This window comes from Peromyscus leucopus, chromosome 4, assembly GCF_004664715.2.
Source record: "Peromyscus leucopus breed LL Stock chromosome 4, UCI_PerLeu_2.1, whole genome shotgun sequence".
Lineage (NCBI taxonomy): Eukaryota > Metazoa > Chordata > Mammalia > Rodentia > Cricetidae > Peromyscus > Peromyscus leucopus.
In genome coordinates, this window is record NC_051066.1 from 132134998 (window position 1) to 132162641 (window position 27644).

Sequence of the window (27644 nt, forward strand, 5' to 3'; positions counted from 1 at the left end):
TGACCTCCCTTTCCCAGATGGGGACCAGGCACACTCCGGGGTGCCTCTAACCTAGGGAAGTCACACATCTGCCTGAGTAACGGTGATAAGTATTAGAATCTGAGCTGTGATCTTAGGGAAAATGTGAAGCTAGCTTGCTGTCTTAATAAGATGGGAAAGCCTACCATGCTACCATGTACAAGTCATGCTGGCATGGAGGGCCTAGTCGGGTCCACTGAAATGGGAGGCCGGTTCATTTGAGCAAATGCTGGTCAACACAGCACAGGGGTGGAGGCGCCTGCTGGGGGAGGTGCAGCACCCAGGGCCCGCACCCCAACCGGGGAAGCAGCAGGGGCAGGGTGGGCCGCCAGTATTAGAAGTTATTTCAAAGGTGGAACGGACACGATCTGCTGACCGATCAGATGTGGGGAAGAGGGACAGAAGGAACAGGTCAAGCTAACGCCAAGATCCTGGCTTTGTCGGGGGTGGAGCTCAGCCGGTTGAGTGCTCACCTGGCACACATGAAGCCCCACTTTGATCCCCAGAACCACATGAACCAGGCATGGTAGCATACGCCTGTAATTCCAGCCTTCTAGAGGTAGAATCAAGAGGGTCGGGAGTTCAAATTCATCCCCTTTGCTACATACATTAGGTGTCTGAGGCCAGCCAGTGGTACACGAGACCCTGTCTTTAAACAATGGCGGGGTGAGGGCACGCTCTGGTCTTTGTAACTGTAGAATAATAGGATCTCTCAGTCTGCAGCCCATAGACCAAAGCCGGGATAGTCACTGCGGGTCTTCAGTGTACACTACATAGTTACTAGTTACAAATAGCTACTGGAATTGAAATGTACAATAGTTAAACTGAAGCTTCAGTTCCTCAGCCATTAAGAACTAGTCCTTTACTTCAAGTCCTCAGTAGCCATGTGTGCGTGTGGCCAGCAGCAACTATGTTGACAGTGCAGACATGGAACGATTCTGTCACCACACAGTATGTCAGAGAACACTCTGAGGGTCTTTAACGTCAGGAACCCGGATGAGCCCTTACAGCAGTGACACTCAACTGGGTTGCTCTTAGGAATCATCTTGGGATTCTTACAAAAAAAAACACTGACCTCCAGGCCTCACTCCAGAGATCTGAGTGAGTCCGTCTGGGAGCTCCCTGAAGATCTGGAGTTGTAGAACTCCCCTAAGAGCTGCCCAAGTTGAGAGGCATTACAAAGGGAAGGAAGAAAAGCGACCTGTGAGGGTACCCAGTCTCTGGAGCAGGGTGGGCACTTCTAACAATGCAGGCCCAAGGGGCAGACGAACCAAGAGTGCAGGGCCCTGGAAAAGGAGGAACACGGTTCAAAGCCAATGTTTTCAGAATCTTACTGTCCAATGTGTGGCCCTCAGACCAGGGACATGGGCTTCACCTGAGACCCTGAAGACCTACTGTCTCTGGCTCCAGTCCAGGCCCTCTGAGTCACGACCTGCATTACCAAGATGATTCACTCAGTCAACAAAGCTCGAGTTGATAACTGTTGGATTCCGAAATACAGAGGTCATTGGTGATCTTGGCAAGTGGTTTGGGTGGAAAATGGAGCTGACATTCTGTTGAAGTTGGCTGAAGAATGGAAGTTGTTCGAAATTAGAGTTCAGACTATGAGAAGGAGAGCAGAAAGAGGGTGTGCGCCACTGGCCCTCAGGAAGCACAAGCTTCTTCTTAAACAGGGAAAGATTCCAGACTGGGGGTGGGAAAGCAAAGGCCCCTATCTAGTGGCTCTGTCCATCTGTTTTCTCAAAGACGGTGGAGTTGAATCAAGGAGAGCAGACAGGAAGTCAGAAGGGACAGACTTGACCTGGAACTGCCTATGTAGTGATGGGGCAAGGGTAGAGGACAGCAGGGGAGCGCTGGGCCCTCTCTAAGACACAGCCCCTCTCTCCAGGACCCCCAGCTGAACCCCTGGAGCCCACAAGGCCCCTCCCTACACTCCCGGTCCGCAGGATCCACTCACCGTCTGAGAGGAAACATGAGCGGCAGCCCAGGCCCCCTCGGCCACCTCTGGGGGACCGACCATCCACTCCAGGTGCCAAGCCCAACATCTGTGATGGCAACTTCAACACGGTGGCCCTCTTCCGGGGCGAGATGTTTGTGTTTAAGGTACGGCTGGTGGACCAGTGCCACCCAGGATGTCCCTTTCCTCACAATGGAGGCGCCTGCTCTATGGCCAGGCTGCTGTGGGGCCTGGACAGGAGCTGGTCTGGTGGCTAGGACCCCCTGTCTCTTTCTGGTGCTGACAGGTTAATCAACTTGGTTCTACAAGGTGACAGGGAAAGATTGGTGAGCTGACAGCTTCCAAGGAGCCAATCAGTGCTCAGGAAAGTGCTGGAGATGGATAAGTCACCCTCCTTCTCCAGACCTCAGCTACCCAACATGGGGTAGTCGTTCCTCTGACAAAGGATGTGTAAAGAAAGACTAATGGCTAGGAAGATGCAGGGCCTGGTCAGGGGTGGGAGAGTCTACAGCTCCTTCCAGGGCATGAGTGATGGGTACTGGCCAGGCTGTATTCTGTTCCCTGTCCTGAGCCTGTCATGGGGCCAAGGACTACCCGAGCACAGTGCATGGCAGGCTAGAGTCTGGAAAAGGAGGGGTTCTGGTTAAGGACCTTTAGAATCAACAGTTGTGGGCAGGAGGAGAAGGAAGCCGGTCAGGACAGAGGAAGAAGCTGAGGAGACACAGACCTGGAGCCAACTCAGCCCCTCATGGAAAGTTCTGGAGCTAGAATGGCCCATCAGATGCATTCCATGTTGGATGCAAAATGAAGTTGAAGCCATCTCAAAAGAACGGAAAGCTGCCTGCTGGTACACTCCCAGCCACTGGTGAATGCCCTCCACCAAATGGGAGCGGGACAACAGGTCTCCATGACACTGGGGGCCAGAGAAAGGCCACCCATTTCCCTTCCTAAGGTGTCCCCAGGAAGCTTCAAGCACTAAGTCAAAATCAGGCCATGTAGGCTGGTCCAGTTCTGCCTCTCACTAAGTGACTGCTTCTAGGCAAGGCCTTTGGCCTTCCTGGAGACTCTGAATGTGTCAGATTGACTGGACAGAGTTGTGCAAGTCAGAATAAAGTATTTTAAAAACTGAACCTGAGTTGGGCGGTGGTGGTGCACGCCTTTAATTCCAGCACTCGGGAGGCAGAGCCAGGCGGATCTCTGTGAGTTCGAGGACAGCCTGGTTTACAGAGCAAGATCCAGGACAGGCACCAAAACTACACAGAGAAACCCTGTCTCAAAACAAAAACAAAACAAAACAAAAAAACTGAAAGTTTTGAAATGCTGGAGCCATGCCTCAGTGGTTAAGAGCACTGACTGCTCTTGGAGAGGACCTGGGTTCGGTTCCCAGCACCTACATGGTGGCTCACAACTGCCTCTAACTTTTAGTTCCAGAGAATCCAATGCCCTCTTCTGATGACTGTAGACTCATGCACACACACGCATACATACACTCAGGCACACACCCATATACATAAATGATGCACATACATACACTCTGGCACACACCCATATACATAAATGATGCACATACATACACTCTGGCACACACCCATATACATAAATGATGCACATACATACACTCTGGCACACACCCATATACATAAATGATGCACATACATACACTCTGGCACACACCCATATACATAAATGATGCACATACATACACTCTGGCACACGCCCATATCCATAAATGAATTTTTAAAAATATCCTAGTTCTGTACTATCTTCTGTGAGCTATATTCCTACTGCAGCACTCGTATTTCCTTGAGCCTCCCAATACAGTGTTGACAGGCAAGTGTGGGTTTTACCCTCCCCTTTACCACACTGGATCCCACGGACCAGCCCCAGCCCAGCTGATATCAGTGACTTTCTGCTGCCCTCCTGTGGCCACTCCAGGTCTTGGCAGTTGCCTTTCTAGCCCTTCTACACCTCTCCCACACCCATCTGCTGTGTGTCTCAGTCCGAGGACAGCAGGAGGTTTAAATGAAGAGTTACATCCTGTCTTCTTTTAAGAGTTGGAAGCAGCAGATGGACAGACTCCATGGGAGGTTGTGAGGCTGAGCCCCAGGGTTGGTGTTGGGTTGCTGGGCCTGAGCCCTGGGGCTGAGATCACTGAATTCAGAGGTAAGACCTGCCACCTGCCTTTCTCATCCACCCTTCCCCCCAGGATCGCTGGTTCTGGCGCCTGCGCAATAACCGGGTACAGGAGGGCTACCCCATGCAGATTGAGCAGTTCTGGAAGGGCCTGCCTGCCCGCATAGATGCGGCCTATGAAAGAGCGGATGGAAGATTTGTCTTCTTCAAAGGTAACATGGGGCATTTCTGTGCCCCTTTTGAAGCTGCGTTTTCCCCATCCACACCAGAAGAGGTGGGGTGGGAAGCAGATGGGCGGACACTGACTTCTGAAGGGTCAGATCCCTGCAGGTAGGAAGTATATCATCTGGGGAAACCAAGTCAAGAAAGTGCCAACGTAAATGGGGTAAAAAATTCCATGCACATGAAGTACAGGGTAAGACAAAGACCACCGAGCACTCCACTGGAAGGTCATGCTCTCAGTTCTGACAGAGCCCAGACAGAGCAGGCCACACAGGGCAGACGTAAGCGGGGAGGGGAAGGAGGCTAACATGCCCAGCCTGGGCTAGCCCACTTCTGAGTTGTTTTACATTGGTACCCTGACTCGGCCCCACCGAAGCTGGGTAAGATACAGACAGTGAAATGCAAGGCCAGCATACAGGGAACGGAACATGGTGGCTGAGTGTAGTGGAGCGTGGAAACCAGTCCAAGGGCTCAGAAGCTCGCCCTACAGCCACTGGAGGGTCGGCCATATGAGAGCAATTCCTGAAGAGCTGCAGTGGCCAGGCCAGAACTCAGTCTGGGCCTGTCAGGCCAAGGCCGGAAACTCACTGCAGGTTTCTGAGTAACAGAACCACGGGAGAGGTGGCATGCGGGAGGCAGGGGGGTGTTTCAGAGGACGACATTGCCCATGAGGCCCAGGTCAGAGAGGAGCAGCACAGTTAGAGAACAGGGTGGCCGTGAGAAATTTCGGGGCCTCGTGAGTGCCTGAGTACTGAGAGAGGAAGAAGAAAAGAGACTCAGAAATGATGCCAGCTCTTCTTCTTAGGGACGCTGGGAGGTAGAAAGATGAAGAAAAAGGAGCCTTTCTGGTAGACTGAGGAGCTCTGAAAACCCAATTGAGGAGCTAGGGACCATGGACGCGCACAGGATGTGAGGGGGTGGGGCTTAGGTCACAAGTGTAAGGGGCTATGGCCTCAGAGGCAGGTGTCTGTACAGCAGTGTGAGGCTCCGGGAGAGCCCTGAGCGGACATGTAAAGAGTGCCTGCAGTCCTGAGTGCGTGCGTATTGTTTGACATGAGAAAGCCATGTCGAGGACAAAGGAACGTGGACCCATTGGAAACAGGCAGCCTTCCCCATATGGGTCAGGCTTAGATTGGTAAAGCCTTGTTGTGGTCCAGGTGGGAATGTTTGTTAACAGTTGACCAATGTGTGCAAAAACTAGTAACTGTGGCTTCCTCCATCCGAGACTGCTCGCCTACGGAGACTTCCACCGACACTAGCTCCTTCCCGGTTCCGGACATAATGAAGACGCCGAGGTTCTGGGTTGTCGCAGGAGTAGGTGCTCCCTCCATCAGAACAGGAGTGATCACCAAAAATGAAGGAGGGTAGCCAAGTGTGGTGATACATACACCCGTAATCCCAGCACTCAGGAGGCAGGCCCCTGAAAGTTTGAGACCAGACCGATCGACATAATGAATTCCAGGCTAGTCAAGGATAAAAAAACAAGACTGTCTCAAAAAGGAGCAACAGAACCAAGCAAGACAGAGGGGCAGAGAGCCTACAAAGCATGCATGGATGGCACCCATTGCCCAAAATCTGTGATTGGCTTCTCGCTCCCCAGATTGGTTGGGCCAGGGGCTAAGAACACACACATCTGACTTTATGAATGAAGATGGGCAAGGGGGCCAACACTTCCAGCACTGGGTGGCTCCCGAAGGCTGATTCTCTACTCTTCCCGCAGGCGACAAGTACTGGGTGTTCAAAGAAGTGACCGTGGAGCCTGGGTACCCCCACAGCTTGGGAGAGCTGGGCAGCTGCCTGCCCCGTGAAGGCATCGACACCGCTCTGCGCTGGGAACCTGTGGGCAAGACCTACTTTTTCAAAGGCGAACGGTACTGGCGCTACAGCGAGGAGCGGCGAGCCACAGACCCTGGCTACCCCAAGCCCATCACTGTGTGGAAGGGCATCCCGCAGGCTCCACAGGGGGCCTTCATCAGCAAGGAAGGATGTAAGAACCAAGCTGAGGTGGGAAGGGGGAGTTGATTTTAGTGGTTCCCAGGGCCCAGACATAGTCTCCGGGCATCCAGATTTGAGTAATATAGCTTGATAACACACAACTGCCCCAAATGGACCATGTTCATATAGTAAATTAACTTGCAGTGATGGACAGGGGTGGTTCAAAGGTGCTTTTTCATGGGGTTTGAAGGCTAGGCTGGCAATTGCTCACCGTGTGCCATCAGGAAGCTCCCAGCCTGTCTACCTACAGATTAGAAGCTTCTCAAAGAAGGGTCAGTCTTTACCAGAAGCTGAGCAAGCATCCATGACTGCCTGTTGGTCTGGCTGAAAGCACTGACTCTTGAACAGGGCTGGCTGGGTTCACAGACCCCTCCTCCACCACTCATAAGACTGGGCAAGTCATCAAACTCTTCTCATTCTATTGTCCGTGAAATGGGAATGGTCAATAAAAGATGGATAAGGTAAATTACAGAGAGCACCTAGCACAAAGCCCACCACGTGGTCTACGCCATGTAAAAGTTATAGCTGCCCTCACCATCTCATCAGTGTTTCAGTTTGTGTAAGGTGACAGGACTCGGTCATTTGCTGCATGGTCATTACTGAGAGCCAGTTTGTGTGGGAGGGCTCAGGACAGAAGCTGTAAGGCTCGCGTTCTTCTCAGTCCAGTGACAGCAAATAACGTCACAACAGAGCTAAAAGAGACATAGAGGAGGCAGGGGACCCCACTGTTTAGTGGCTTCAAAACAGGATGCTTTGGGGGGTGGGGAGCCTCAGAGACAGGTGACACCAAAGACCTTGACCAATGAAAGTCCCGGGGAGCCAGCCAATGAGGAGAATCTAGTGAGCTGCTTGGCTGGCTGAGTTGCTAAGGCTGTTGCTGGGAGCCTTGAGGGAGCTGCCTCGGGAGTAATTGGCGAGTTGCCTGGCCCTGATGCATACCTTCTTTCCTTCCAGCCATCAAAGCCACTCGAAGTGTCCTAAGAACTTGTATCTGTGTTATAAAGTGATATATGTCAAGCCCTCCCCCAGTCTGTAATTGTGGAGCGATGGTGTCTGCTGCCAGCAGATGAAATTTTGCCCCTCAACTCCCATTGATTTGGGGCAAGAGTTAGACTGAGGCCCTGGAGCTATGGAGATGGCACTGTACACGCCTTAAACTGGGGGCTTGATCTGACCCTTATAGGAAGCCTGGGGCACAGTGTGACAGAGCTGTTTCCAGACTAAGAATGATCCAGCCTGGGCAGTATAAATGAAAGCGTTTGTCAGCTCTACTCAAAATCCCTTAGAGGGCTCCCAGCACCTTTGAACTAACAGGTGGGATGCTCCATGTCCTGGGGCCCCCTCTGCTGTGTTAGTTACTGCACTATCAGGGGAGTACCGCACTCACTGACCACCTCGGTTCCAGCAGGCCACTCGCCCCACCCCCATTCCACTTGGAGTTTCTCTCTTGCACACTGCCACAGCACCCCAGGTCCACACTAGTCCCGAGCAGGTGCTGGGGAGTGTCTGGGAGTGGTGGTGCTGAGTCCTTCCCTTTCCTGCAGATTACACCTACTTCTACAAAGGTCGGGACTACTGGAAGTTTGACAACCAGAAACTGAGCGTGGAGCCAGGCTACCCACGCAACATCCTGCGGGACTGGATGGGCTGCAAGCAGAAGGAGGTAGAGCGGCGGAAGGAGCGGCGGCTTCCCCAGGACGACGTGGACATCATGGTGACCATCGACGATGTGCCGGGCTCCGTGAATGCCGTGGCTGTGGTGGTGCCCTGCACCCTGTCCCTCTGCCTCCTGGTGCTGCTCTACACGATCTTCCAGTTCAAGAACAAGGCGGGGCCTCAGCCCGTCACCTACTATAAGCGGCCAGTCCAGGAGTGGGTATGAGCAGCCCAGAGCCCTCTCTGTCTACGCAGTCTGGCCAGCCAGGCCCTTCCTCACCAGGGTCTGAGGGGCAGCTCTAGCCACTGCCCACCGGGGCCAGCAGGGCCCTAGGCCAGGTTCGTGTGTAGCTGAAGTGGTGGGTGCATTGGTCTAGGATGAGTGTGGGGGCAGGGAGCGGTGGTGGCTGCGCCCCAAGTTGGGTAGCTGACACCCGGGTGCCAGTCTGCTGGCCTGGGTAGATCACTCTCTACTCAAAAGGAACAGGCCAGGCCCTGTCAGGAGGCAAGGATCATGCCAGGAGGTGCCCCTGAGGTCACTGCATCCTATGGTGTCTGCAAGGTACTGAAGCTGCAAGCCTGGCTGGACCCGGCCCTCCGAGGCAGGCCAGCGCTAGTTCTCACCCCACGCCCCTTCCCCAAGACGCCACCAATCCGTCTCCTCTGCCAACACCTGCTGGTCAGATGTCTCCTCACCCCCACCCAACTCTCCTCCAAGGCTGCAGTGTCCCTGCTGCCAACACAGTGGGCAAAAGCCTGGGTTTCCCCTGCTGGCCAATAGCAGACTCCTCAGGAAACCTGCCCCACTTGTCAGGTCTCCCCTGAGACCCAGGATTTAGGGTCACATGCTGCAGGCAAGGCTGTGGCCCAGCTGGGTCTCACAAGGACCCAGCTGTCATGTCGTGAATATTTAAATGTCCTGTCACTACTGTTTAAAGTCCCATTTTGCAAAGGCTACTTGAGGCTTTAGGTCAATTCGAGGTGACTGTCTTGGTGACGAGGCCAGTGTGATGGCCCTTCCCCAGGCATTAAGGACCACGGTGCTGCCCAGGCCACTCTAGGATCCTGATACTAGCAGGGGTCCTGTTCAGGAGGCTCCACGGCGGGAGCAGGCGCTGATCCTGGTTCTGGAGGCAGATCTGTGTTTGTGACCATCCTCTACTCCCTTTCCATTCACGTCCCCAGCCCAGCCTGTCTCTTATGGCATGGGGGCTCAACCTGACTAGTGAGGTGAAGCAGAGATGGCTCCATCTAGGGCCACCATTGTCATAGCCTCAGAGTAAAGGACCAGGGCAGCCTTTTAAGTATTCCGTCCACATCCCCAGTGACCCTGAGGTAACTCAGTCTCTCAGCCTGGAGACGGGGTTTGTGCTCGTCTTGACCCTGGCAGCCCAGCTCACTGGGTCCATCTTCCTGCACTGCTCTTAGGAAAGGGGTACTCCTAGCTGGTAGCAGCCCCAAGCTTGGGGCTTCCCCTCACTCCCTACCCCACCCCGCTTTTCTTTTTCTTTTTTAACCTGAGGCCCTTCTTCACACCTGACAGGAGTTCCTGGGCTTTGGCTCGACTTGCTCCAGTCTGGCAGCCCATGCTTGTCATGACCAATGGGTGCAGTAATGCTCGCTGGCTCGCTGCCAAAGTCCAAAAGCGGTAAGAGGCAGCCTTCAGGGTGCTAGCGGGTCGCCAACCTTGCCCTCTGAGCCTGCATGGGCCTTGCCCTGCCCTGTGGCCTCTGGGACTTGGGTCAGCTTACCCTGTAGCACAGACAGGGACTCCTGCTGCCCTGGGAGCTGTTGAGTAAAAACTCTTGTCCCAGAAGCATCCATCTATATGGGTCCACTGTGTCCCGTCTTCATCATCCTGTTTTTTCTCATTTCAGCCAAGGGCAGGCTCCCTGGGGCAGGCGGGGAACAACTGCAGAGATTTAGTGATTCATAGGTTTGTACAGTGTTTTATACTTTGCGAAGCACTTTATTAGCTCACATCTGTCCACTCACATGAAGGCCCTAAGAGGCTGAGGGTTACACTCATCTTGCCCTCAGATGAAGCACAGGGAGGTCTTGTCTGCCCCTGCCATCCAGTGGCCCTGGCTGGGTCTGTGTTCCCATCTGTGGGCCCTTCTAGGGTCTGAGATAACATCTTTTCTATTCCTATCTTCTGGGCCTCCCTCTCCTCAGGTTGGTGCTCTCACTTCTTGAAAGCTCTAGGCCCCGCAGGCTCCCTGTTGGCTCCTGGTACTCCAAGACCAGTTGAGAAAGAGCAGGAGATGGAGGCAGGCAGCCCTGGCTGCAAATGTGAGGGATGCAGGGCCGGGCCCAGAGGGCTCAGCCTAGAGGCTTCCAATCTTGGATTCTCCTGCCTGCAGCCATCTGTTTGTCCATCACCCCAGGCCAGAGCAGTCAGAGGGGCAAAGCACGGGGGGCCACCAGAGCTCAGCTTCCCCTCAGCCTGGATGACATCACAGCATTTTAGTGTCGGTCACATTTTAAACTGATCAGCCTTTGTATAATGTTTTTTAAATCATTTCTAAATAAAACAGAAATACAGTGTCTCTTCCCTGGGGTATGGGAACAAAGACCAGGGCCTAAGTGTGCCCTTAGGAAGCTTCGGGGAGAAAAGGGTGCATCGGGGTGCTCTGCAGTTGCCTCAGGCATCTCAGCAATCACATGTCCCTACCCCAGGTACCCCAGGAGTATGGGAGGGTCACTGTGACAAGGCTTCTCCGGAGACAGGGCACACGGGGCCATGACCTGGGACACCTGGGCAGCTCAGCTCTAGCGACGGGGAAACCAGAGTTGGACACCATCAGGATCCAGCCAGGAGCCCCTGCATCTGGTCCTAGTTCTTCTGGTTCAGGAAGGCTGCCCCAGGGCGGAGCTGGAAAGGGGCTTGGAGATGATCTGGTTTAGGGGCTGGTGAGGAAGGGAACAAGTCTGGGGTCGGGAAGCAGTCCCCTGGGGGCCTTCCAGTCTCCAGGATCTTTTTTTTTTTTTTTTTTTTTCCAGGATCTTTCTTAAATCCCTGCCCAGAGTGAGGAAGTGAGACAGGAAATCATGGGGTGAAGAGACAAAAGCCAGGCCAGGCCCAAGAGAGCACAGAGGCCTGGGGTAACCGGGTCAGTACCAGGATGTGCAGGCGATTAGAAAGCGCACATCATCCAGTGGTCCCCATGGGCCGGGCTCGGGCAGAGGCTGCTGAGGACCCTCTGGCGCCGGAGGCTGGGGCTGCGCAGGCTCCGGGCCATCCTGGCCACCACTCAGGAGAGCGCCCATGGTCTGTAACAGAAGCCACCAGGCATCAGGCCAGGGCAGGCGACACCCCACCCACACCAACACCCTACCGCACCCTCACCTTAGGCAGCGAAGTGAAAGCGGATTTGCCGGAAGCTCAGCCTGGGCAGCCTGGCCTGGGAGGAGCAGCTTTATGACGCAGCCGCCAGAGCCCTAGTGAAGCCTTCGCACGCCAGGGGCGGGCCCACTGAGCAGGAGCGGGGCCTGCGACAGGCCAGCCCCGCCCAGGGCTCCAGGCCCCGCCCCACGCACAGCAAGGCTCCCTTGGAGCCAACCACAGGAGGCAGCCTGGCCTCCGAGGTAGCGCTAGTCCAGCTTCCTCAAGGTCAGGCAGGGATCTAATAATACTCTGAAGCTGTGCGCCTGTAGCTTCACAGGGTGCTCGCCCAGGCAGGGAGAAGAGCAGGGATTCTTCTGGGGCCAGGGAAAGCAAGGCAGACCGTGGGTTAAAACGGAACCCCAGAGGGCAGCACTACTTCCTCTTGTTCATCTTTTTTCTTAGATGGGCCCTCACTACATACACCTGGTTGTCTTAGAACTCGAAATGCAGCCAGGCAGGCTCGACCTCACAGATCCACTTGCCTTTGCCTCTGGGATTAAGGGGGTGCCCCACCACACTCTCAGGTCTCCCGTCTTGAGGGAAAACATTGCATGTCAATCCCACCCAACTTCCCCATGACCCAGGAAAGGCTGGAAAAGGTGTTGCAAACAGAATGGCCACAAACAGCACACGGAGGATGGTGGGAGGCAGTCCTTTAATGGGGCGGGGCACAAGACTTCCATCCAGGAGCCAAAAAGCCAGCATGACACGGCAGGCTTTTCTGTAGCAATAGTCAAGAGTTGGCAGAGGTGGAGAAGGGCTGGGTACTCAACAATTCAGCTCCGGTGAGCTCTGCCATGCCCTGCTGCTAGTATTTGTTACAGACTAGCTCAGGCATGAAAACTGAGCCAAAGTCCAGAGGCAGGAGCCCACACGACAGCACGGTGACTCATGTGAGGCTGCAGAGAGAAAGGGGTATTATCAGTAGCTGTTCTACAGGATACGTGCTGCCCCACCCTTTGACCTGCTCTAGTTCAGTCGTTGAGAAGAAGCTACACCTGTGCCCACCAGTTTCCAGATTCAAACAAGTCCTGTATATGAAGGTCTAGCCTAAACTCTCCAGGTGTGAAAAGTAAAACCAATTCTTTCCTCATTGGGCCACCTTCCTCCAATTTATTCAGTTACTGATCATAAACTCAAGCTTCAGAACATAAGAGATAGAAGCAAGGAAGGTCAGTGAGCACAAGATGTGCCCAGACCAGTCTCGCAGAGGCCAGGCTGAGGCCAAAACTTTGGCCTCCTCTTCCAGAACTGCTGCTACAAAAGGCCACAAACACTAGACTGGAAAACAGATCTGCTCTACAAGGGCTAAGTGAACTCACTCCTATTGGAGGTGGTCATCACGGCCTGATAATGAAACCGAAATGCCTATTGTGTACACAGCCCTGTACAGAGGTTGACGTCTTGTGTCTTTCTCAGTTGTCTTTCCTATTGATTTTTTGAGACAGGGTCTCTCACTGAACCTGGAGCTCATCACTTCTGCTGGACTGTGGGGTCAGTGAGCCCCAGCACTGAAGTTCCAGACATGTGGCACAGGCCCAGTTTTTATGTGGGTGCTGGGAATACTGCTTACCCAGCAAGTATTACCCACTATACTACCTCCCCATGCCAACCTGGCATCTTATGGGCTCCTCAAAACATGTCCAAAAACCAAAGGAAACTGACTACCGAGGCTTCCCTTCCTTTTCAATACCCTTCTCTTTCTATTATCTAACAGCATAGGCAACCAGGAACACACTAACCAGCAGCTAGCAGTTCTGCTTAACTTTAATACAGTTTCTATAATTGACAATATTTTGCTATAGTTTTTTGATAGGTCAATTATTAAGTTATAGAAATTTCTTTTACTAAGAAGTTTTCTTCTTTAATTAAATGATTGGCACTGACTCCTTACAAAATCCCATGTTCCAAAGGACAGGGCGTGTTCTGATCATCGAGCTAATACTCTGGCACATAAAACGCTGTGGAACAACTTCTCAGGCTGGGTGTCGCTCAACAGTACAGCATTTGCCTAGAGTGCATAAACTCTCAATTGTTCAACAGCTCTGACAGCAGTTAGTCAGAGGGAGTACCAAAATGTCCTCATCAACATTTCTCAAAGTAGCTTATTTAAACACATGCACATAGCCAGGTGTGGTGGCACATACCTCTAGCCACACCACATCACCAGCCTGGGTCACATGACACCATCTTTTAAAGAACCAAGCACAGAGTTGGACTGTATTCCATGTACAGTCAGAACCTCTGAGAGACTTGCACTAAGAATCTCCATAAACAAGCAACCCAACATCCACTAAAGCTCAAAATCTCAGGGTAACAACCAAAACGTCCTGATACTGGAATCTAAAGCCCTCAGCCTCTAGGGAAACGTTTATCCTTCACATACTCGGTATTTTCTCATCTCTCTATCTATATGACGTTCTTCCTCACTCTTTTCTCCATATTTAAACACATCCTTATCCCCTGAAGCAGACTAAATATCACTCATGAAACCTCTATAAATTCCAGAAGACTTCCCACCAGTTTCACAAGCTGCCCATATGGGGACAATTAAGGAACTGTTTGTTTCTCATTGAACAGCTAGAAGTTACAGATAGCAAACCTATCTCCCATGCACACTGTGAACCCCTCAGGGACAGGATACAGAACTACCCTACCTGATTACCCCCATGGTAATCCGGGGGCATCAGTGCAAACCAACGCAACAGGATAAAGGGAAAGTCCTTCTGTGATAAGCTTTCTATCCTCATAGACGTGTCTGTTAGTCGGGCATGCCATGCCCTAAGAAAGGTCCCTGCCAGGCTGAAAGAAAGGAGGCCAAACGACCCAGCACCTGCCCTGCTGTTCTTCCAGAAAAGAGTCAAATCTCGGTCCAGCCTCCCAAGTGATGACAGTGAGCAACCATGCCTAGCTTGGTTAGCTTTTTAATCCACAGGTCTAGACCAGTGGTTCTCAACCTCCCTAACGCTGTGACCCTTAATAATCCTCATGTTGTGGTGACCCCCAAACATAAAATTATTTCATTACTATTTCAAGACTGTAATTTTGCTACTGTTATGAATCATAATAAAAACATCTGATATGCAAGATATCTGATACTCGCCAGGCAGTGGTTGGTACACCTTTAATCCCAGCACTCAGGAGGCAGTGGATCTCTGAGTTTGAGGCCAGACTGGGCTACAGAGTTCCAGGAAAGGCACCAAAGCTACACAGAGAAACCCTGGGGGGGGGGGGATCTGATACACAATCTTGGGAAAGGGTCATTCAACCTCCAAAGGAGTTGAGACCCACAGATTGAGAACCACTGGTCTAAACCATGATTTCGATACAAAAATCCACCTGCAACCCATTTAAGTGCACCCTTAGCAATCTAGGGTCTCCCCAGTGATTAAGGGGAAGCTTTCCTAGCCAACAGCTCTTTTCTATCTCAGGGCTTAGGCCACCAGATGGAGACAACGGATACATAGGTAAATTCAAATGCAAAAACATGGTCAGAAATCAAAAAAGATGAATAAAGGTAAGGTCTGCCTAGAAAGCCCAGTCTTCAAGGAAGGCTGAGTATGAGCAGATGCTCTAAGTTGGTATGCACATTCACTCTACATTTGGGGGAAACCTCCCAAACACAACATGGCTCTCATTCCAGGATGCATCTTCTTCCTCTCCTCTCAAAGACAGAGTGAGCTGAGCATGGTGGCACATGCCTTGAATCCCAGCATTTGGGAGGCGGAGACAGGTGGGTCTCTGAGTTCCAGGACAGCCTGGGTTACACAGAGAAACGTGTCTCGAAAAACAAAAACAAGGCAAAGTTACCTGTCAATGAGGGAATCCCGCATGCTGGTGGCGATGGTACTAGGCTTGGCCTCGTTTAGCTTGAAGACACTCTCCACCACTGACAGCTCCGTGCTGGTTGTGTCCAGACCACAGAAAGCACACCAATCATTCACTACCATCCCAGCAGCAATCACCTCGCTCCCTCGGTTCACAGTGCCTGCCTGCAGAGGTTTGAGCTCAATATAAGTCATGGCACCAAAGCAAATTCTCTTGCTTCAAGTGAGGACTCTTCTCCCAAAGTTTCGTGTCTCAAGGCCCCAGTCTCAAACCAGGGAAGATAATGACCCAGATTCCCAAGGACTGACCAAAGGGATTGTATCTAGTAGACAGGGGTCAGAAGGCAGGAACGCTTACCACAAGGGGAACCTGAAGAAGAGAGGACAGCTCGTCTTGGTCCTCGATTGAAGTCTTAGGGTGCACCAGACCTCCTTGATTACTGAAGACACAGTAGCTTCCTACTAACACCTGGTCAGCAACTGTCTGTCTGAAGACTTCCACCTTGAGCACGTCAGCCAGGATTTCTTCTGTCTCCTGCTGACCAAAGGTACTGTGCCCAGGATCCAGAACATGTAAAGCCAAATACCCAAGGGCTCTCTCTAAGCAACCCTGAGAAATCCTTTTTACTACACACTTACACATGGAAGCCTCACTGAGTAAGACGTGGGTATGGCTAAGAGTCTAGGCCTAGCCTGGAGCTCCTAAAACCTAGGCAAGCCCTGAGAAACGTGAGTCTTGGTTCCATGTCACCCTTTTCACTAATACATACCCCAGCTCAACTGTCAACCAACTATCATGGCCCATGGTCCAAGACTGAATAGGCCAGTCTCCCCAACGCTGAAGGATTAACGCCCTCCCCAGCCTGATACTGATAAAGGCCCTTATACGATTCCTATGCGAGTAAGACACTTGAGTGCTGAGGAAACAGAAAATACACAAGTGAAACCCTTGAGTCCTGCCTTGGAGGAATAATGGCTAACCATTATTAGCTAGGCTAGTCCTGTAACTGCCAGACCAAGCTGCCACCTCACCCTGTCCAAGTCTGGGTGGACCAAGGCCACATAGTCGTTGCAGGTGGTGACATTGCCCAGGGCCGAGAGCCGCTCCTCCACCCTGCGAATCTGCACCGAATCCGGGAGGCTGTTGCGGATGTGCTGGAGCTCCTGGTCCGTGGTGTTGTTGGGCACCAGGAGCCCGTGCCTGTTCCCTGAAGAGAATGAAATCGTAAGGTGGGATGAAGACAAACTGTGAGCACAGGAGCTGCTTCCTGGGATATCTCCCATTCTAACCCAGTTAGCTTCCCTAGGAGAGCTCTAAGCTCAAACCCCGACCTACAGGTCCACACATGAACCACAGGCCCCCTGGACAGGCCTCAGATGGCCGAGAATCTATCCCAACAAACATCATCCACCTTTTCACTATCTACTGTGGGTGGGGGGAGTTCAGGACTAGCAAGGAAGGCTCTTGGCATTATTGTGCTTCCGTTACACACCTACCTGGATAGCTAAAATTGTTCAAAGATCATCACATGATAGCTATATACATGGAACAACCAGAACTCTATGCTGACAGGAGTGTACAATGGCCACCTACTTCAGATAATTACTGGTATCATCTACGACACTAAACTGTCACACACCCTGTGACTATTTCATTCCACTCATGGGTATTATGTATCCAATAGAAATATGTATGTATGTTCATATTTACAGAGTAGTACTATTCGTAAGACACCAAACTAAAAACTGTCTAAATACTCGTTATATTAGAATGTTTATACAAAGCACTCACCGACGTGAAGGAACAAACTACACTACATTATGACATCTACAGTTAAACTTCTGCCTAGCCTTAGGAACCACAGTTCTGAACTTCTGAATTTCAAGTTACTTTCATTAAATCAGACCAAAGACTAGGTAAAATCTCCCATATCGTGTCAGAATTTGTTTCATATCCTAAGGACATGGCTAAAGGTTCTCTATTATTAAAGATCAGAGTGCTGAAGTAAATAAGAACTAAGTAGAGTCACCATCCATGCTTAATGTTTAAACATTGGGTAAATAAAGGTCTGAATAGCCCCAACATGCAGAACCAAAAAAAAAAAAGAAAAAAAAAAGAAAAAAGAAAAAGGTGGCCGAGGCAGGTTAAAGAAAGGACTGCTTAGGCACGATGGCACACACATATTAATCCCAAAACTTGTTAGGATCATGCTTCAGATGCAGGTATATCAGGAGTTCTAGGTCATTCTTAGCTACAGGGACAGTGCAGCCGAGGCCAACATGGAAGGAAAAGAAAAAAGAAATGAAAGTTGGAGACCATTTAACGGTTCTTGGAGGTCAAAGTGTAAAGGCGCCATTCCAGAGACGTATTTAGAGATGTAAGATTTAAATGTCGCCGAAAACAGGATGACCTGGGAATCTCAGGTATTTTGCTGAGGCAGAAATTAATGCTCAAAACCATGAAGCAACTTGTGTATAACCAGAGGCATGAAAAGAGATGGGATTCAAATCCTCCTCCACCCTAGGAGTGGAACACAGTGAGTCACACTTCTGAGTGTTTCCTCAACAGTCTAACTAAGGCAACCCCTTCTTTCCAGTATTGCTGTGAAGGAAAAATGAGATCAAGAATAAAAGCACTTAATATTACTTTGCTATGACTCTTCTCAGGAAGTCTAGCGTTCTCGATCTGCAATGAGACTGAGTCCCACCCACCCCTGACAGACTCCAGGGTTGACCGTGACTGAAAGCCTGGCAATCCCCGGATCCCTGGGGTAAGGTCCAGGAGTTAACGATTGACTCATGGTGCTTCGAGGCTCCACTCGTCCCTCGGCGTCTTCCACCTGCCTTACCCACACACATGCGCCCGATGATTCGGCAGCCGGCGATGGATGCATGCACCACGGGAATGGTTTCGGAGAGCTCGCCCTCGAACACACTGCAGAAACATGGAGTCGCTGGTTCCTGGGGTCCCTCACGCTGCCGGACCTCTCGCCCCCAGCTTCCCTTCCCTCCCCCCGCCACCCACCCCCGCCACAGGACCAGGAGCTCTCGCCTCACCTGTAGAAGTTCTCCGATCCTCCGATGGCCACCAGGCAGTAGGTGTTCGTGAGCTTGGCGAAACAACCGATCTCACAGTTGTTCTCGAACGACGCTCTGACCGCCATGAAAGAAGCTGGGGGCTGCGCGACTGCGGGATCTGGGGCGACAGGTCGTCTCGGGAGCCGGCTCAACGCACCTCGCTTCCTCGGACCCCCGCCCTCTCGGGCCCCTCGGACCTCGGGCCGCGCCCACGGGACCCCTCCTGACTCTCCTGCCCCAAACCCTCCCGCCTCGGGGCCCGGGACTGACCCTCGCCGCCGCCCAGCGTCCCACCAGCTCACCAAACGACTCCAATCCCCACACGCTGGAAGAACTTCTCCCGTACTAGCTTTCCGTTTCCGCCTCCTCCCGGGCGGGCTTCCGGGAGCACGCGGGAGCCAAGCCAAGCTTGCGGCCTCTCTAACCCCACCCTTTAGGAGGACTCTATGGTTGCTAGTGGTGGGGTTTGGCTCCGCCCAACCCCGTCTCTGGATCATGTTCTCGCCGTCGGCTGATGGTTTCTCTCGCTATTGGGTCTTTTTAGAAGGAATAATCAACCAGACTCGAGGCTGGGCAGATGAGTGTTCGAGGGAGAGGAACCAGTGTTTGTCTGGCTGAAGATGGGTTGATGAGGGATGTATTTACCGAATAAGGCCGGACGGAGAAGGGGCCGGTTTGGGAAAGGGGATGATCCCAGCCTGGCCACGAGGACGGAAATGAGAATCTGGAGCAGAGGCGAGAGTCAGGGGCTGAGGATTGAAACTGGGGGCAAGAATCACCCAGGAGATTGTCCAGTAGGGAGAACCGAGACCAGGACAAAGTGGTTGGAGAGGGCATGCCGAGAGCCATAGGAAACAGACTGAAGAAGATATGGGAGAGAGGGGGAGATGTGTGAAGCTGGGTGTTGGGGAGACTGGAGAAGGGGCTCTAGGGTGGACAAAGATGTGAGTTATGACTTGCTTCCTTGGTGTGTTCTTGCGAGGTTTAGCGCGCGCGCGCACACACACACACACACACACACACACACACACACACACACACACCAGCAGCCGCCATCTGCCCTGGGGATAGTGGTGTGGCCCGTTTTCATAGACAGAATAAACTTGGCTCATTTATTGTGGAATCTACAGAAGTCCTCAGGGTGTCTCAGAATGCCACAGCAAAGAAGGAAGAAGCTAAGAACCCATTACCTCAGCCCCTCTGTATGCCTTTCAGTCTTCTCCAAGGAACGCTATTAATCCGAAAAGGGCCTGAATGTTGCCTTTCCCCATCCCCATCCTGTAATACCACAACTTCGAACACATCAGGTCGCTACTGGGTCTAACCACATCTGCCTTTATTGATTGGTAGCATGCCCTGTCTCAGGCGGATGGTGAGTTCAGGAGAAAGGCCCACGACCAACTGCAACCTGAGCGTCAAGAGACGTTCAGCAAGGTGACCTGTTTTTGTGTCCTAAGTGTCCGTCCACATGCTCTGCTCATCTTCCTCAGTTTACCCCAGACTTGCTCACTGAGCCCTCTTTCCATCCGACTTACTCTACCAAGAATTCTAACTCTCTCCCCAGTCTGCCTCTGTCCCTATCCCCATCCTTCAAGACCTGCCTCAAAGTCAGCTTCTCTCTGAGAAACTTTCCCCATCCCTCCGCCATCTCCATGACTCTCCGTCATTTGATGCATCTCTGCCTTGTTTTCTGTGGTTTGTGCATATAAGCTGCAGCCCTCAAGATTGCATCTAAGCAATCTCTCAGCTATGTAGCAAGTTCAGGGCAGGGCTTTACAAGCAGAGCTAGGATGGGGGTCACATGTGTATTTGTAGTTTGTGAATCTCAAGGGGGTTCTGCAGTGTGTGCTGAATGCATGTATTTTCTGTGGCCATTCATTTAGGCAGATGAGACTAAGTGCTTGCAACTGAAGTTCTGACTGAGCTCATCACCTAGAGCTATGTGTACTCACTGTGCATCTATGGGTGTACCTAGTCACTGTTCTGTGTACACTGTATGGGCACCTGGGGCATCCTTGTAGTGTCTGTATTTTGTGTACCTGAACTACAGATACTGTGTGTTGGCTCTGTGCAAACAAAATACATGTTTAAAGCCGGGGGCCCCTGGACTGGAAGAGTTCCCCACCCTGTCCTTCACTTGGCTCTGCCTCCAGATTAACCATCCCATACTTATAAAACAGGAGGAGTATCTTCCAGACTCTTTGGCCTCCGCGGCAGAAAGAAGACGAGGAAAGGAAGGTCATCCTTTGGAAAGCATCACAATAAGATGCACACACTGTGCTGCTGCTGTGGCTCTGAAGCCTGCCACCTTCAGAAGTCACCTGTGGTGGATGCGGCTCCGCTGCCAGGCGCAGAGGAAAGGACAGCCCGAGTGCCAAGGCTGAGAGATGACATGCTCCCGGGACTAGGTGGATGAGGCACCCCAAAATGTTCTAGCGAGGATTCAGATATGGATTCTGTGAGAGCACAGCAACAAAAGCCAAGAGGGCAGCTCCTGCAGCATCCAGTTATTCTAGAAGGTTTCAGTCAATCAGAGAATAAATGTTCTGGCTTCAAAAACTTAAAAAAAAAAAAAATTGAGGAGGAGATAATACTTAGTACAGCTATATGCCCACAAGAGGTCCACGTAGAGGATATGGAGAATGAGAATAAGGTGTGAAGTGCCCAGCCCCAGTGACATGCAGAAAACACTCGGTAACTCTGGGTTCTGTTTGTGTGTATGCCTATGCATGTGTGCGGAAGAGTCTTGAGACCTGGGCTGCTGGGTGCCTGCCTGCCTTCCTTATGTAGCACCCCAGCTTTTTGCTCTCATGCTGCTGCCTTGAACCTGAACACATCAACTCTGTGGATGGAGGGAGGGTCTGCCCCTGTTAGGAGCAGAGTTAGGACTCAAAGCGACTTCGGAGCTGCTTGAATTTGGACTTGTTGTACTTGGTGATGAGGTCCAGTTTGCTGTGGCCCAAGGTCAGCCGCTTCTCAGGTGCAAAGAGGTCACTGTTATTACCATTTTGATGGCCACTTACGGGAGCTCCCGGGAGGCCCGGCTCAGGTCTCTGCCTGGCACCCTGTAGTTGATGATACTTGGTGATGAGGTCCAGTTTGCTGTGGCCCAGAGTCAGCCGCTTCTCATCTGCAGAGCCTACTCCGGCCATGCGAACTAGGCTTGGTTCTGGGGGGCCATTGGGTCCAGGCCCCTCACTCCGGAATGGGCCAAATTTGGTGATGAGGTCCAGCTGACTGTGACCTAGGGTCTGCCGTCGTTCATCTAGACTCTGCTTGCCAGGCCTGGCTGAAGAAGTGGCATCAGGGGGTATTTTAGAGGCCTGGGCCTTGGGGTTTTGTGGCAGAAGGTCCAATTGGCCATGGTTGTGGTTTAAGGACGGCTTCCTGTCATCCTCCTGACCCAGATCACCCTGTCTGAGGGAACCTGACTCAAGGACACCCTGGCCCTGGGACAGGAGATCCAGCTGGCTGTAGCTGTGGCTCAGGGACAATCTCCTATCATCTAGGGCCTGCTCACCATGCTGAAGGGAACTCGAATTGGGGGTAACTCTAGAATTGGGACCTCCTGCTTCTCCTGCTTTAGGGAAGGGGACAAGGCGATCCAGGTGATCATGGCTCTGACTCAAAGATATCTTCTTCTCTTCCACGGTCTCCAGAGCTGTGCCGGGTACCCAGCGACCTCGTGGAAGGATGGGCTCTTGACTTGCTGGGAGCCCATTCTCTGGAAGCCGGGACAGTGCTGGGACCCCCCTAGTGAAGTGGAGGAGGGGGCGGGAACATGGGAGCAGAGGTGACCCCACTGCCAGGGTCAAGGGACTGGCACTGCAGTGGTTGAGGGCAGGAGAAGACTGGGACCATGGAGATGCCCCCAGCTTGCTCAGGTTGGCCCTGTAGGGTCCAGGAGTTGAGCTATGGTTGGGATCTGAAAGCTGACGGTACAAGGATGGCGGGCCACCAGCTTCATGGTGGGCAGGACCTGGAGATGAAGACCCCAAACCCATGTCACTGCAGCCACCACCTCCTGGTAGAGCAAGATAGGAAGAACGGCCCAGAAGAGGTGAGTGCTTGATGCTGCTGAGGCTGTTACTGGAGGGGGAGGAGCCTGTAGCACTTGGAATTCCAGGTCCAAAGGCCAGGGTCACGGGCGGAGGACGAGGTAGCCGCTGGGAAGACAGTGGATCCTCGTTGCCACAGAAGCCTTCCACAGGCTGTGACTCAGCATACAGACACCGGAACTCGCGATCGAAGTCTTCCACAATGTGGCCCCTCAGCTGCAGCACCATGCTGGTGTGGGCCTGACTGCAAAGCCAGGTGAAGCTAGGGACAGAGGGCCAGAGTCAGGAGTCAAAGCACAGAGTCCAGGGCTCCGCAGGAGTCATAACTAGAGCTGGGTCAGGGGTGAGGGTCTCCGAAGTCCTATTTCCCATGTGCAGTAGCTACTTTCTATGCCAAGGCGTTCAGCAGAGTGGGCTCCCATCTCCCCCTTGCCCTGCAGGGTGCCTAGCACATGGCCGGTGCCTCATACATGTTTGAAGGGATAGATGGAAGACATTCAAAGCAGGCAGGTCTGCGATGCCCTTACTAGAGCATGGCACAGCCCCAGGCCCCTCGCCCTTTAATCACCTCACCTGTAACTGCCTGCCACCACCTGCTCACAGTCAATGATGACGAACTTCTCCAGGGCCTGCCCGGTGAATCGGCGGCCGGCCTTGCTGCAGTATGTGTCGCCACGTGTGCTCCGCACACGCATGTTCTGGGCCAAGAGCAGAGGGAGGCTGGTGAGCTTAAGGGAAGTGGAACTCGGGCTGGAGAGAAGACTCAGTAGTTAAGAGCACTCTTTCAGAATCCTTGAGTTCTATTCCAGATTCTCCTGTGACGTGGCGGCTCACAGCTCCCTAGGATTCCGGCACAAGGGCAGTCTGACGCCTCTGGCCTCCGTGAGCACCTGCACTCACACGCACATACCCACAATTTAAAGTAATAACAATAAATTGAAGAACAAAGGAATGAAGTGGCACTCAGGCCATGTCTGTGACCCAAGGGTGTGTGGTCCCACACAGTTAAAGGAGCTGTTAAAGTCAGCTCCAGCTGACTCCCCCAGTGCTTACTGTGTGGTGGTATTGTGTTCCCCCAAAATATTGTGTATCCTAATAAATTTATCTGGGGTCAGAGAACAGCCAGCCACTAGATACAGAGGCTAGAAAATGGTGGCACTCAGGCCTTTAATCCTAGCATTCCAGAGATAGAAATCCCTCTGGATCTCTGTGAGTTCAAGGCCACATTGGAAAGAGCCAGGCATGGTGACTCACCCCTTTAATCCCAGGGAGTGAGTCTTTAATTTCAGGGAGTGATGGTAGAAAGCAGAAAGGTATATAAGGCGTGAGGACCAGAAACTAGAAGCATTTTGGCCTGGTTAAGCGTTCAGGCTTCTAGCACAGTTCAGCTGAGACCCATTCCGGATGAGGACTCAGAGGCCTCCAGTCTGAGGAAACAGGATCAGCTGAGGATCTGGCGAGGTGAGGTAGCTGTGGCTTGTTCTGTCTCTCTGGTCTTCCAGCTTCACCCCAATAACTGGCCTCAGGTTTGATTTTATTAATAAGAACTTTGAAGATTCCTGCTGCATTACTGACTACCAGCTGGTCCTCCCGTGCTCCCAATGATTCCCTCCCGTGCTCCCGATTCCCTCCTCTTCCCATGTCTGATGCCCTCAGCCCATACTCACCACCAGGTGCCCCCCATTGAGGTCCATCTTATAACACATCTCCAGGAAGTACTTCAGGTGCTCCTGAGCCAGAAGGAGGTAGACAGGGACGCCACGTCGGCTGGAGGCCTCCATCAGGTCACACAGAAGCTCCATGTCAGTGAATACGTCCATCACCACAGCCACCACCTGAAGGAGGCAGAGTGTTCAGTCCCAGGAAAAGTGTGGGGTTGAAAGCCAGGATGCAACACCGGAATTGTTGGCTTTTTTTTTTTTCTTTTTCTTTCTTTTTCTTTTTTTTTTTTTTTGGACAGGGTCAAATTCTGTAACCTAGTAATCCTTGAGCTCACTCCTGTCTTAGCCCCCTGATTATTGGGGTTACAGGATTGTGCCACCATGCCTGCCTTAGCCTGCCGTTCTTCGCTTGGGCACAGGGAAAACTGACTGGTTGGTTGGTTGAAAGCCTTTGAGGATTTTTCCTGTGGACATGGTAACAGATTCTCAGAGATGTCTATAGATCAACTATGTTAGTCTAAAGCTCTGCTCTTTGGAGGATCAGCGAAGGCAGCAGTCAGAAGCAGACCCCATTTTCCAGGCCTGTTCCCCCATAATCCTCATTGGCACCAGCTCTGCTCTGGCCGAGGACTGTCTGAGGCTCTCCTACATCGGAGAAAGCTGCAATCCAGTCCTGGGGTTTCTGTGTCTTTCACCAAACCTCAGTTGCTTGTGAAGCTTCAGAGGTCTCGCGTGATCCCTTATATTCACAGCCTCCTTTACTTCCGCCTGTGCTAAGGGGACCCAGGCTTCCCACCCACTTGAGGGCTGAGGCGTGTGCCTCCAACATACAGGGTATTCCTTAGGCCTCCAGCCGCCCCTTCTTCCCATCGTGTGCGTCTACTGTGAGAGTCTTCTGTCCTACAAAGGGCCTCCGAACAGGAGGGACAGAGCCTCCCCCTGCAGCTTGGAGCCAAAAGGAAGTGGGTTCAAATCCACATTCCTCCGCTCCCTAAAAGTAGAGTCCTGGGCTCACCTAGGGAGCCTCAGCCTCCTTGTCTGCTAAATGGAGCGTATCTCATAGTTACAAGAGATAAATGTGAAGACGCTGGACTGGACACACAGCAGAAGCTCACTAACCATGCCTCCCCCTCTCCTGCGGCCTTCTCAGCAAACGGACAGCATCGGGCTACTGGGAGAGAAAACACTTCCGAGGTCACTCCGAATGAGTGGCAGCTCAGTCCAGCAGCCGGACTCTTAGCCCAGGGGCAGAAAGTCTAATTGGAGGTGGGCAGGCAGGGCACTGGGGAGTCTCTAGTATGTAGCACAGGTCTAGCCAGTGTGGGGGGAAGCAGATCAAAGGGGGACAGCGATGACAACAGCAACAACCTCGCTAATTACCCCGTGCTCGATGCCAATCAAGCTCAGCCCTCCTGTGCCTCGGGCACAGGCAAGCTGGCTAGTAGGGCTTTGGAGGTGCTGGTGGGACCCTGGCTCTTCATCTCTGCAGCAGGAGTCTATCCCATCTCAAACCCTGCCAGGGGTTTTCACAGCCATTCCCTCATCTGAGTAGGAACCAGGCCTCCACCGGTGAAGCTATATTGCTCCGAGGCCAGGGGCTTCCCAGGTGTGACTGCCCCTTCCTAATGTCCCCAAGCCCAGCGGCTTTCACTCTTCAGTCCTCCTTAGTGCCAAACTAAAAGCTTAGCCCATGCCAAAACCCATGTGCCAGTGCCCAGGGCCCTGCTTCAGGCCCAGCTGTTGCTGCAGCGCAGGTAGGCATCTGGGGATAAGCTGAGCCATGCCAGGTAGAGTCAGAAACCTCCCTCCCAGACCTCCACAACCTCTCTAGGATACCTTCTTCTAGCCCCTCTCTGGCCTCGGCTTCTTCCTTTGAAAGTCAAGGCTGTAGCTCAGATGTTTACCATGGTTGAGTTCTTAGTCTGGGAGATCATAAAACTTAGTTCAGGGCTTAAGAACAAGCACTGGCTGCTCTTCCAGAGGACTCCCAGCATTCATGGTAGCTCACAACAGTAGGTAGTTCTAGATGCATGGGATTCAACACCTTCCTCTGGCCTTCACTGACTCCAGGCATGTATACGGTGCACATACATGCAGACAGGCAAAACACTCATGAACATTACATAAAAACAAATCTTAAAACTGGGCGGTGGTTGGCGCACGCCTTTAATCCCAGCACTCGGGAGGCAGAAGCAGATGGATCTCTGTGAGTTCAGGGCCAGCCTGGTCTACAAAAGGAGTTTCCACAGAGAAACTGTCTCGAAAATAAATAAACAAACAAAAAATAAATCGTCATTAATTTATTTATTTTGAGAATCCGATGAAGGTGATAGACTCCTTCCCAAGAAAGAGAAGGACTCCTTCCAATAATTTCACATGCACTCCCGGGGGTGAAGTCCCAGAGCCCTGTGCCCTGTTCTATGCTTAATTAATAATGTTCATGAGTGCCAATGGAAAAGAAGGCGCCCGCCCATCCTCTAGCAGCTGGGCATCTAACAGGGGCCAGAGACTAGTCCCAGTTCCCCACTTAAGCTTTGGTGTGGCTCAAACTGGTCCCCTTCCCCCTGTGAGCCACATCGGTGTCCACATCTGTGAGATGAAGGAAGAGGTGAGGCCCTTACCGTGTGGGCCTGGTTGAAGAGGAACCGCAGCAGGTCCTTGATGCTCTTGCCCTTGTCCCTCTGGAAATGAACCACCGCCTGGGTGGGGCTGAAACCTGTGGCCTGTGGCACTTCGGGCCAGCCCAGGTCCAGGTCTGGGGGATCTAAGTCAGAAGCCATGGGGAAGTAGGTGCCTGAGGTAACTTCAGAGAGCATGCTGAGGCGGTCATGCCCTAAGGTCTCTGACCCCTGGGCCTCACTGAGCTCGGGAACCCCACGCACATGGCTGATCATGTAGTCCACGTCCAGGGCACTCAGGAAGGGCAGTTCCCGCTCTTCAGAGATGACCTGAAGGTAGGCAGCCTCCCCCCTCTCCAGGAGGGCGTCCGCAGCAAGCCTTGCCGCTTCGCTGTGCTGGAGCACCAGGGGCGAGCTCTCCCTCCACCAGGGCCGCTTCAGCTCCTCCACCCGGCTCCGCAGGGGTCCTGCCATGCCCTGGGTCCCTCCGGGCACTAGGCCGCCGAATGTGTGCGTCCACCTAGTGCTCTACCCACCCGAGGCTCCATGGCTTGCACCTGGGTTGGCTGCCGTAGAAAGAAGGTACTGCCTCCAGCTTGCCAGCCCCGCGTGTGTGGCAGGGCCCCCAAACTGTTGCACCCTAAGTCTGAACCATGCTCCGCCCCATTGCCCCTGGCCTTAGGAACCTGTTGGGTCGGCCCCACCTGTCTGTCTGCTGTTGGGACTCGCCCGCTCGGCGAAATGGTAGTGCCAGGCCATTAGAGCATACTGCTGGCTCTTCTCCAGGCACTCCTTACAGGGAAACACAGCTACAAGCCTGCGACCTTGACCCTCAGCCACCAGCAGAGGTTACTTGTCTGTCTGTCTGTCTGTCTGTCTGTCTGTCTCTCTCTCTCTCTCTCTCACACACACACACACACACACACAGACCATGGTAGAGGAATGATTCAAGACACACACGCAGATCTGCTAACACACAGACAACTGACCAGCATGTAGATGTAGATTACAGGTTCACACACACATTTCAACC

The 27644-nt window shown here is 52.6% G+C and overlaps 4 protein-coding genes and 1 pseudogene across 5 annotated transcripts in view; 2 read left to right on the forward strand and 3 right to left on the reverse strand.

Moving 5' to 3' along the window:
- Positions 1-10534, forward strand: part of Mmp24 (matrix metallopeptidase 24) — a 45173-nt gene extending 34639 nt beyond the window's left edge. Inside the window, exons 6-9 of the mRNA XM_028889013.2 lie at positions 1907-2121; positions 4182-4320; positions 6051-6317; positions 7870-10534. Of these exons, the coding sequence (XP_028744846.1) occupies positions 1907-2121; positions 4182-4320; positions 6051-6317; positions 7870-8207 (959 nt within the window). The 3' untranslated portion in view covers positions 8208-10534. The remainder of the gene's footprint in view (positions 1-1906; positions 2122-4181; positions 4321-6050; positions 6318-7869) is intronic.
- Mmp24os (MMP24 opposite strand) lies at positions 10463-11465 on the reverse strand. Its single transcript, XM_028889016.2, has 2 exons — positions 11331-11465; positions 10463-11254 (listed from the first exon to the last, which is right to left on the reverse strand). Exon 2 carries the CDS (start codon positions 11249-11251, stop codon positions 11096-11098), a length of 156 nt encoding a protein of 51 aa, XP_028744849.1. The 5' UTR covers positions 11252-11254; positions 11331-11465; the 3' UTR covers positions 10463-11095.
- A 541-nt stretch (positions 11466-12006) lies between these two features.
- Positions 12007-18687, reverse strand: Eif6 (eukaryotic translation initiation factor 6). Of its 2 annotated transcripts, none has more exons than XM_028889014.2 (7): positions 18577-18687; positions 18254-18392; positions 18046-18131; positions 16229-16404; positions 15555-15731; positions 15180-15361; positions 12007-12268 (listed from the first exon to the last, which is right to left on the reverse strand). In XM_028889014.2, the coding sequence occupies exons 2-7, from the start codon at positions 18358-18360 to the stop codon at positions 12259-12261; spliced, it is 738 nt and encodes a 245-aa protein (XP_028744847.1). In that variant the 5' UTR covers positions 18361-18392; positions 18577-18687; the 3' UTR covers positions 12007-12258. The 2 variants fall into 2 exon arrangements, with proteins under 2 accessions (XP_028744847.1, XP_028744848.1); XM_028889015.2 differs by having other exon boundaries at positions 18545-18650.
- A 685-nt stretch (positions 18688-19372) lies between these two features.
- Fam83c (family with sequence similarity 83 member C) lies at positions 19373-27385 on the reverse strand. The gene is made up of 4 exons (XM_028888962.2): positions 26615-27385; positions 24000-24167; positions 22906-23030; positions 19373-22594 (listed from the first exon to the last, which is right to left on the reverse strand). Exons 1-4 carry the CDS (start codon positions 27083-27085, stop codon positions 21157-21159), a joined length of 2202 nt encoding a protein of 733 aa, XP_028744795.2. The 5' UTR covers positions 27086-27385; the 3' UTR covers positions 19373-21156.
- Positions 20439-20819, forward strand: LOC114706543 (annotated as a pseudogene).
- Positions 27386-27644: the final 259 nt, after the last annotated feature.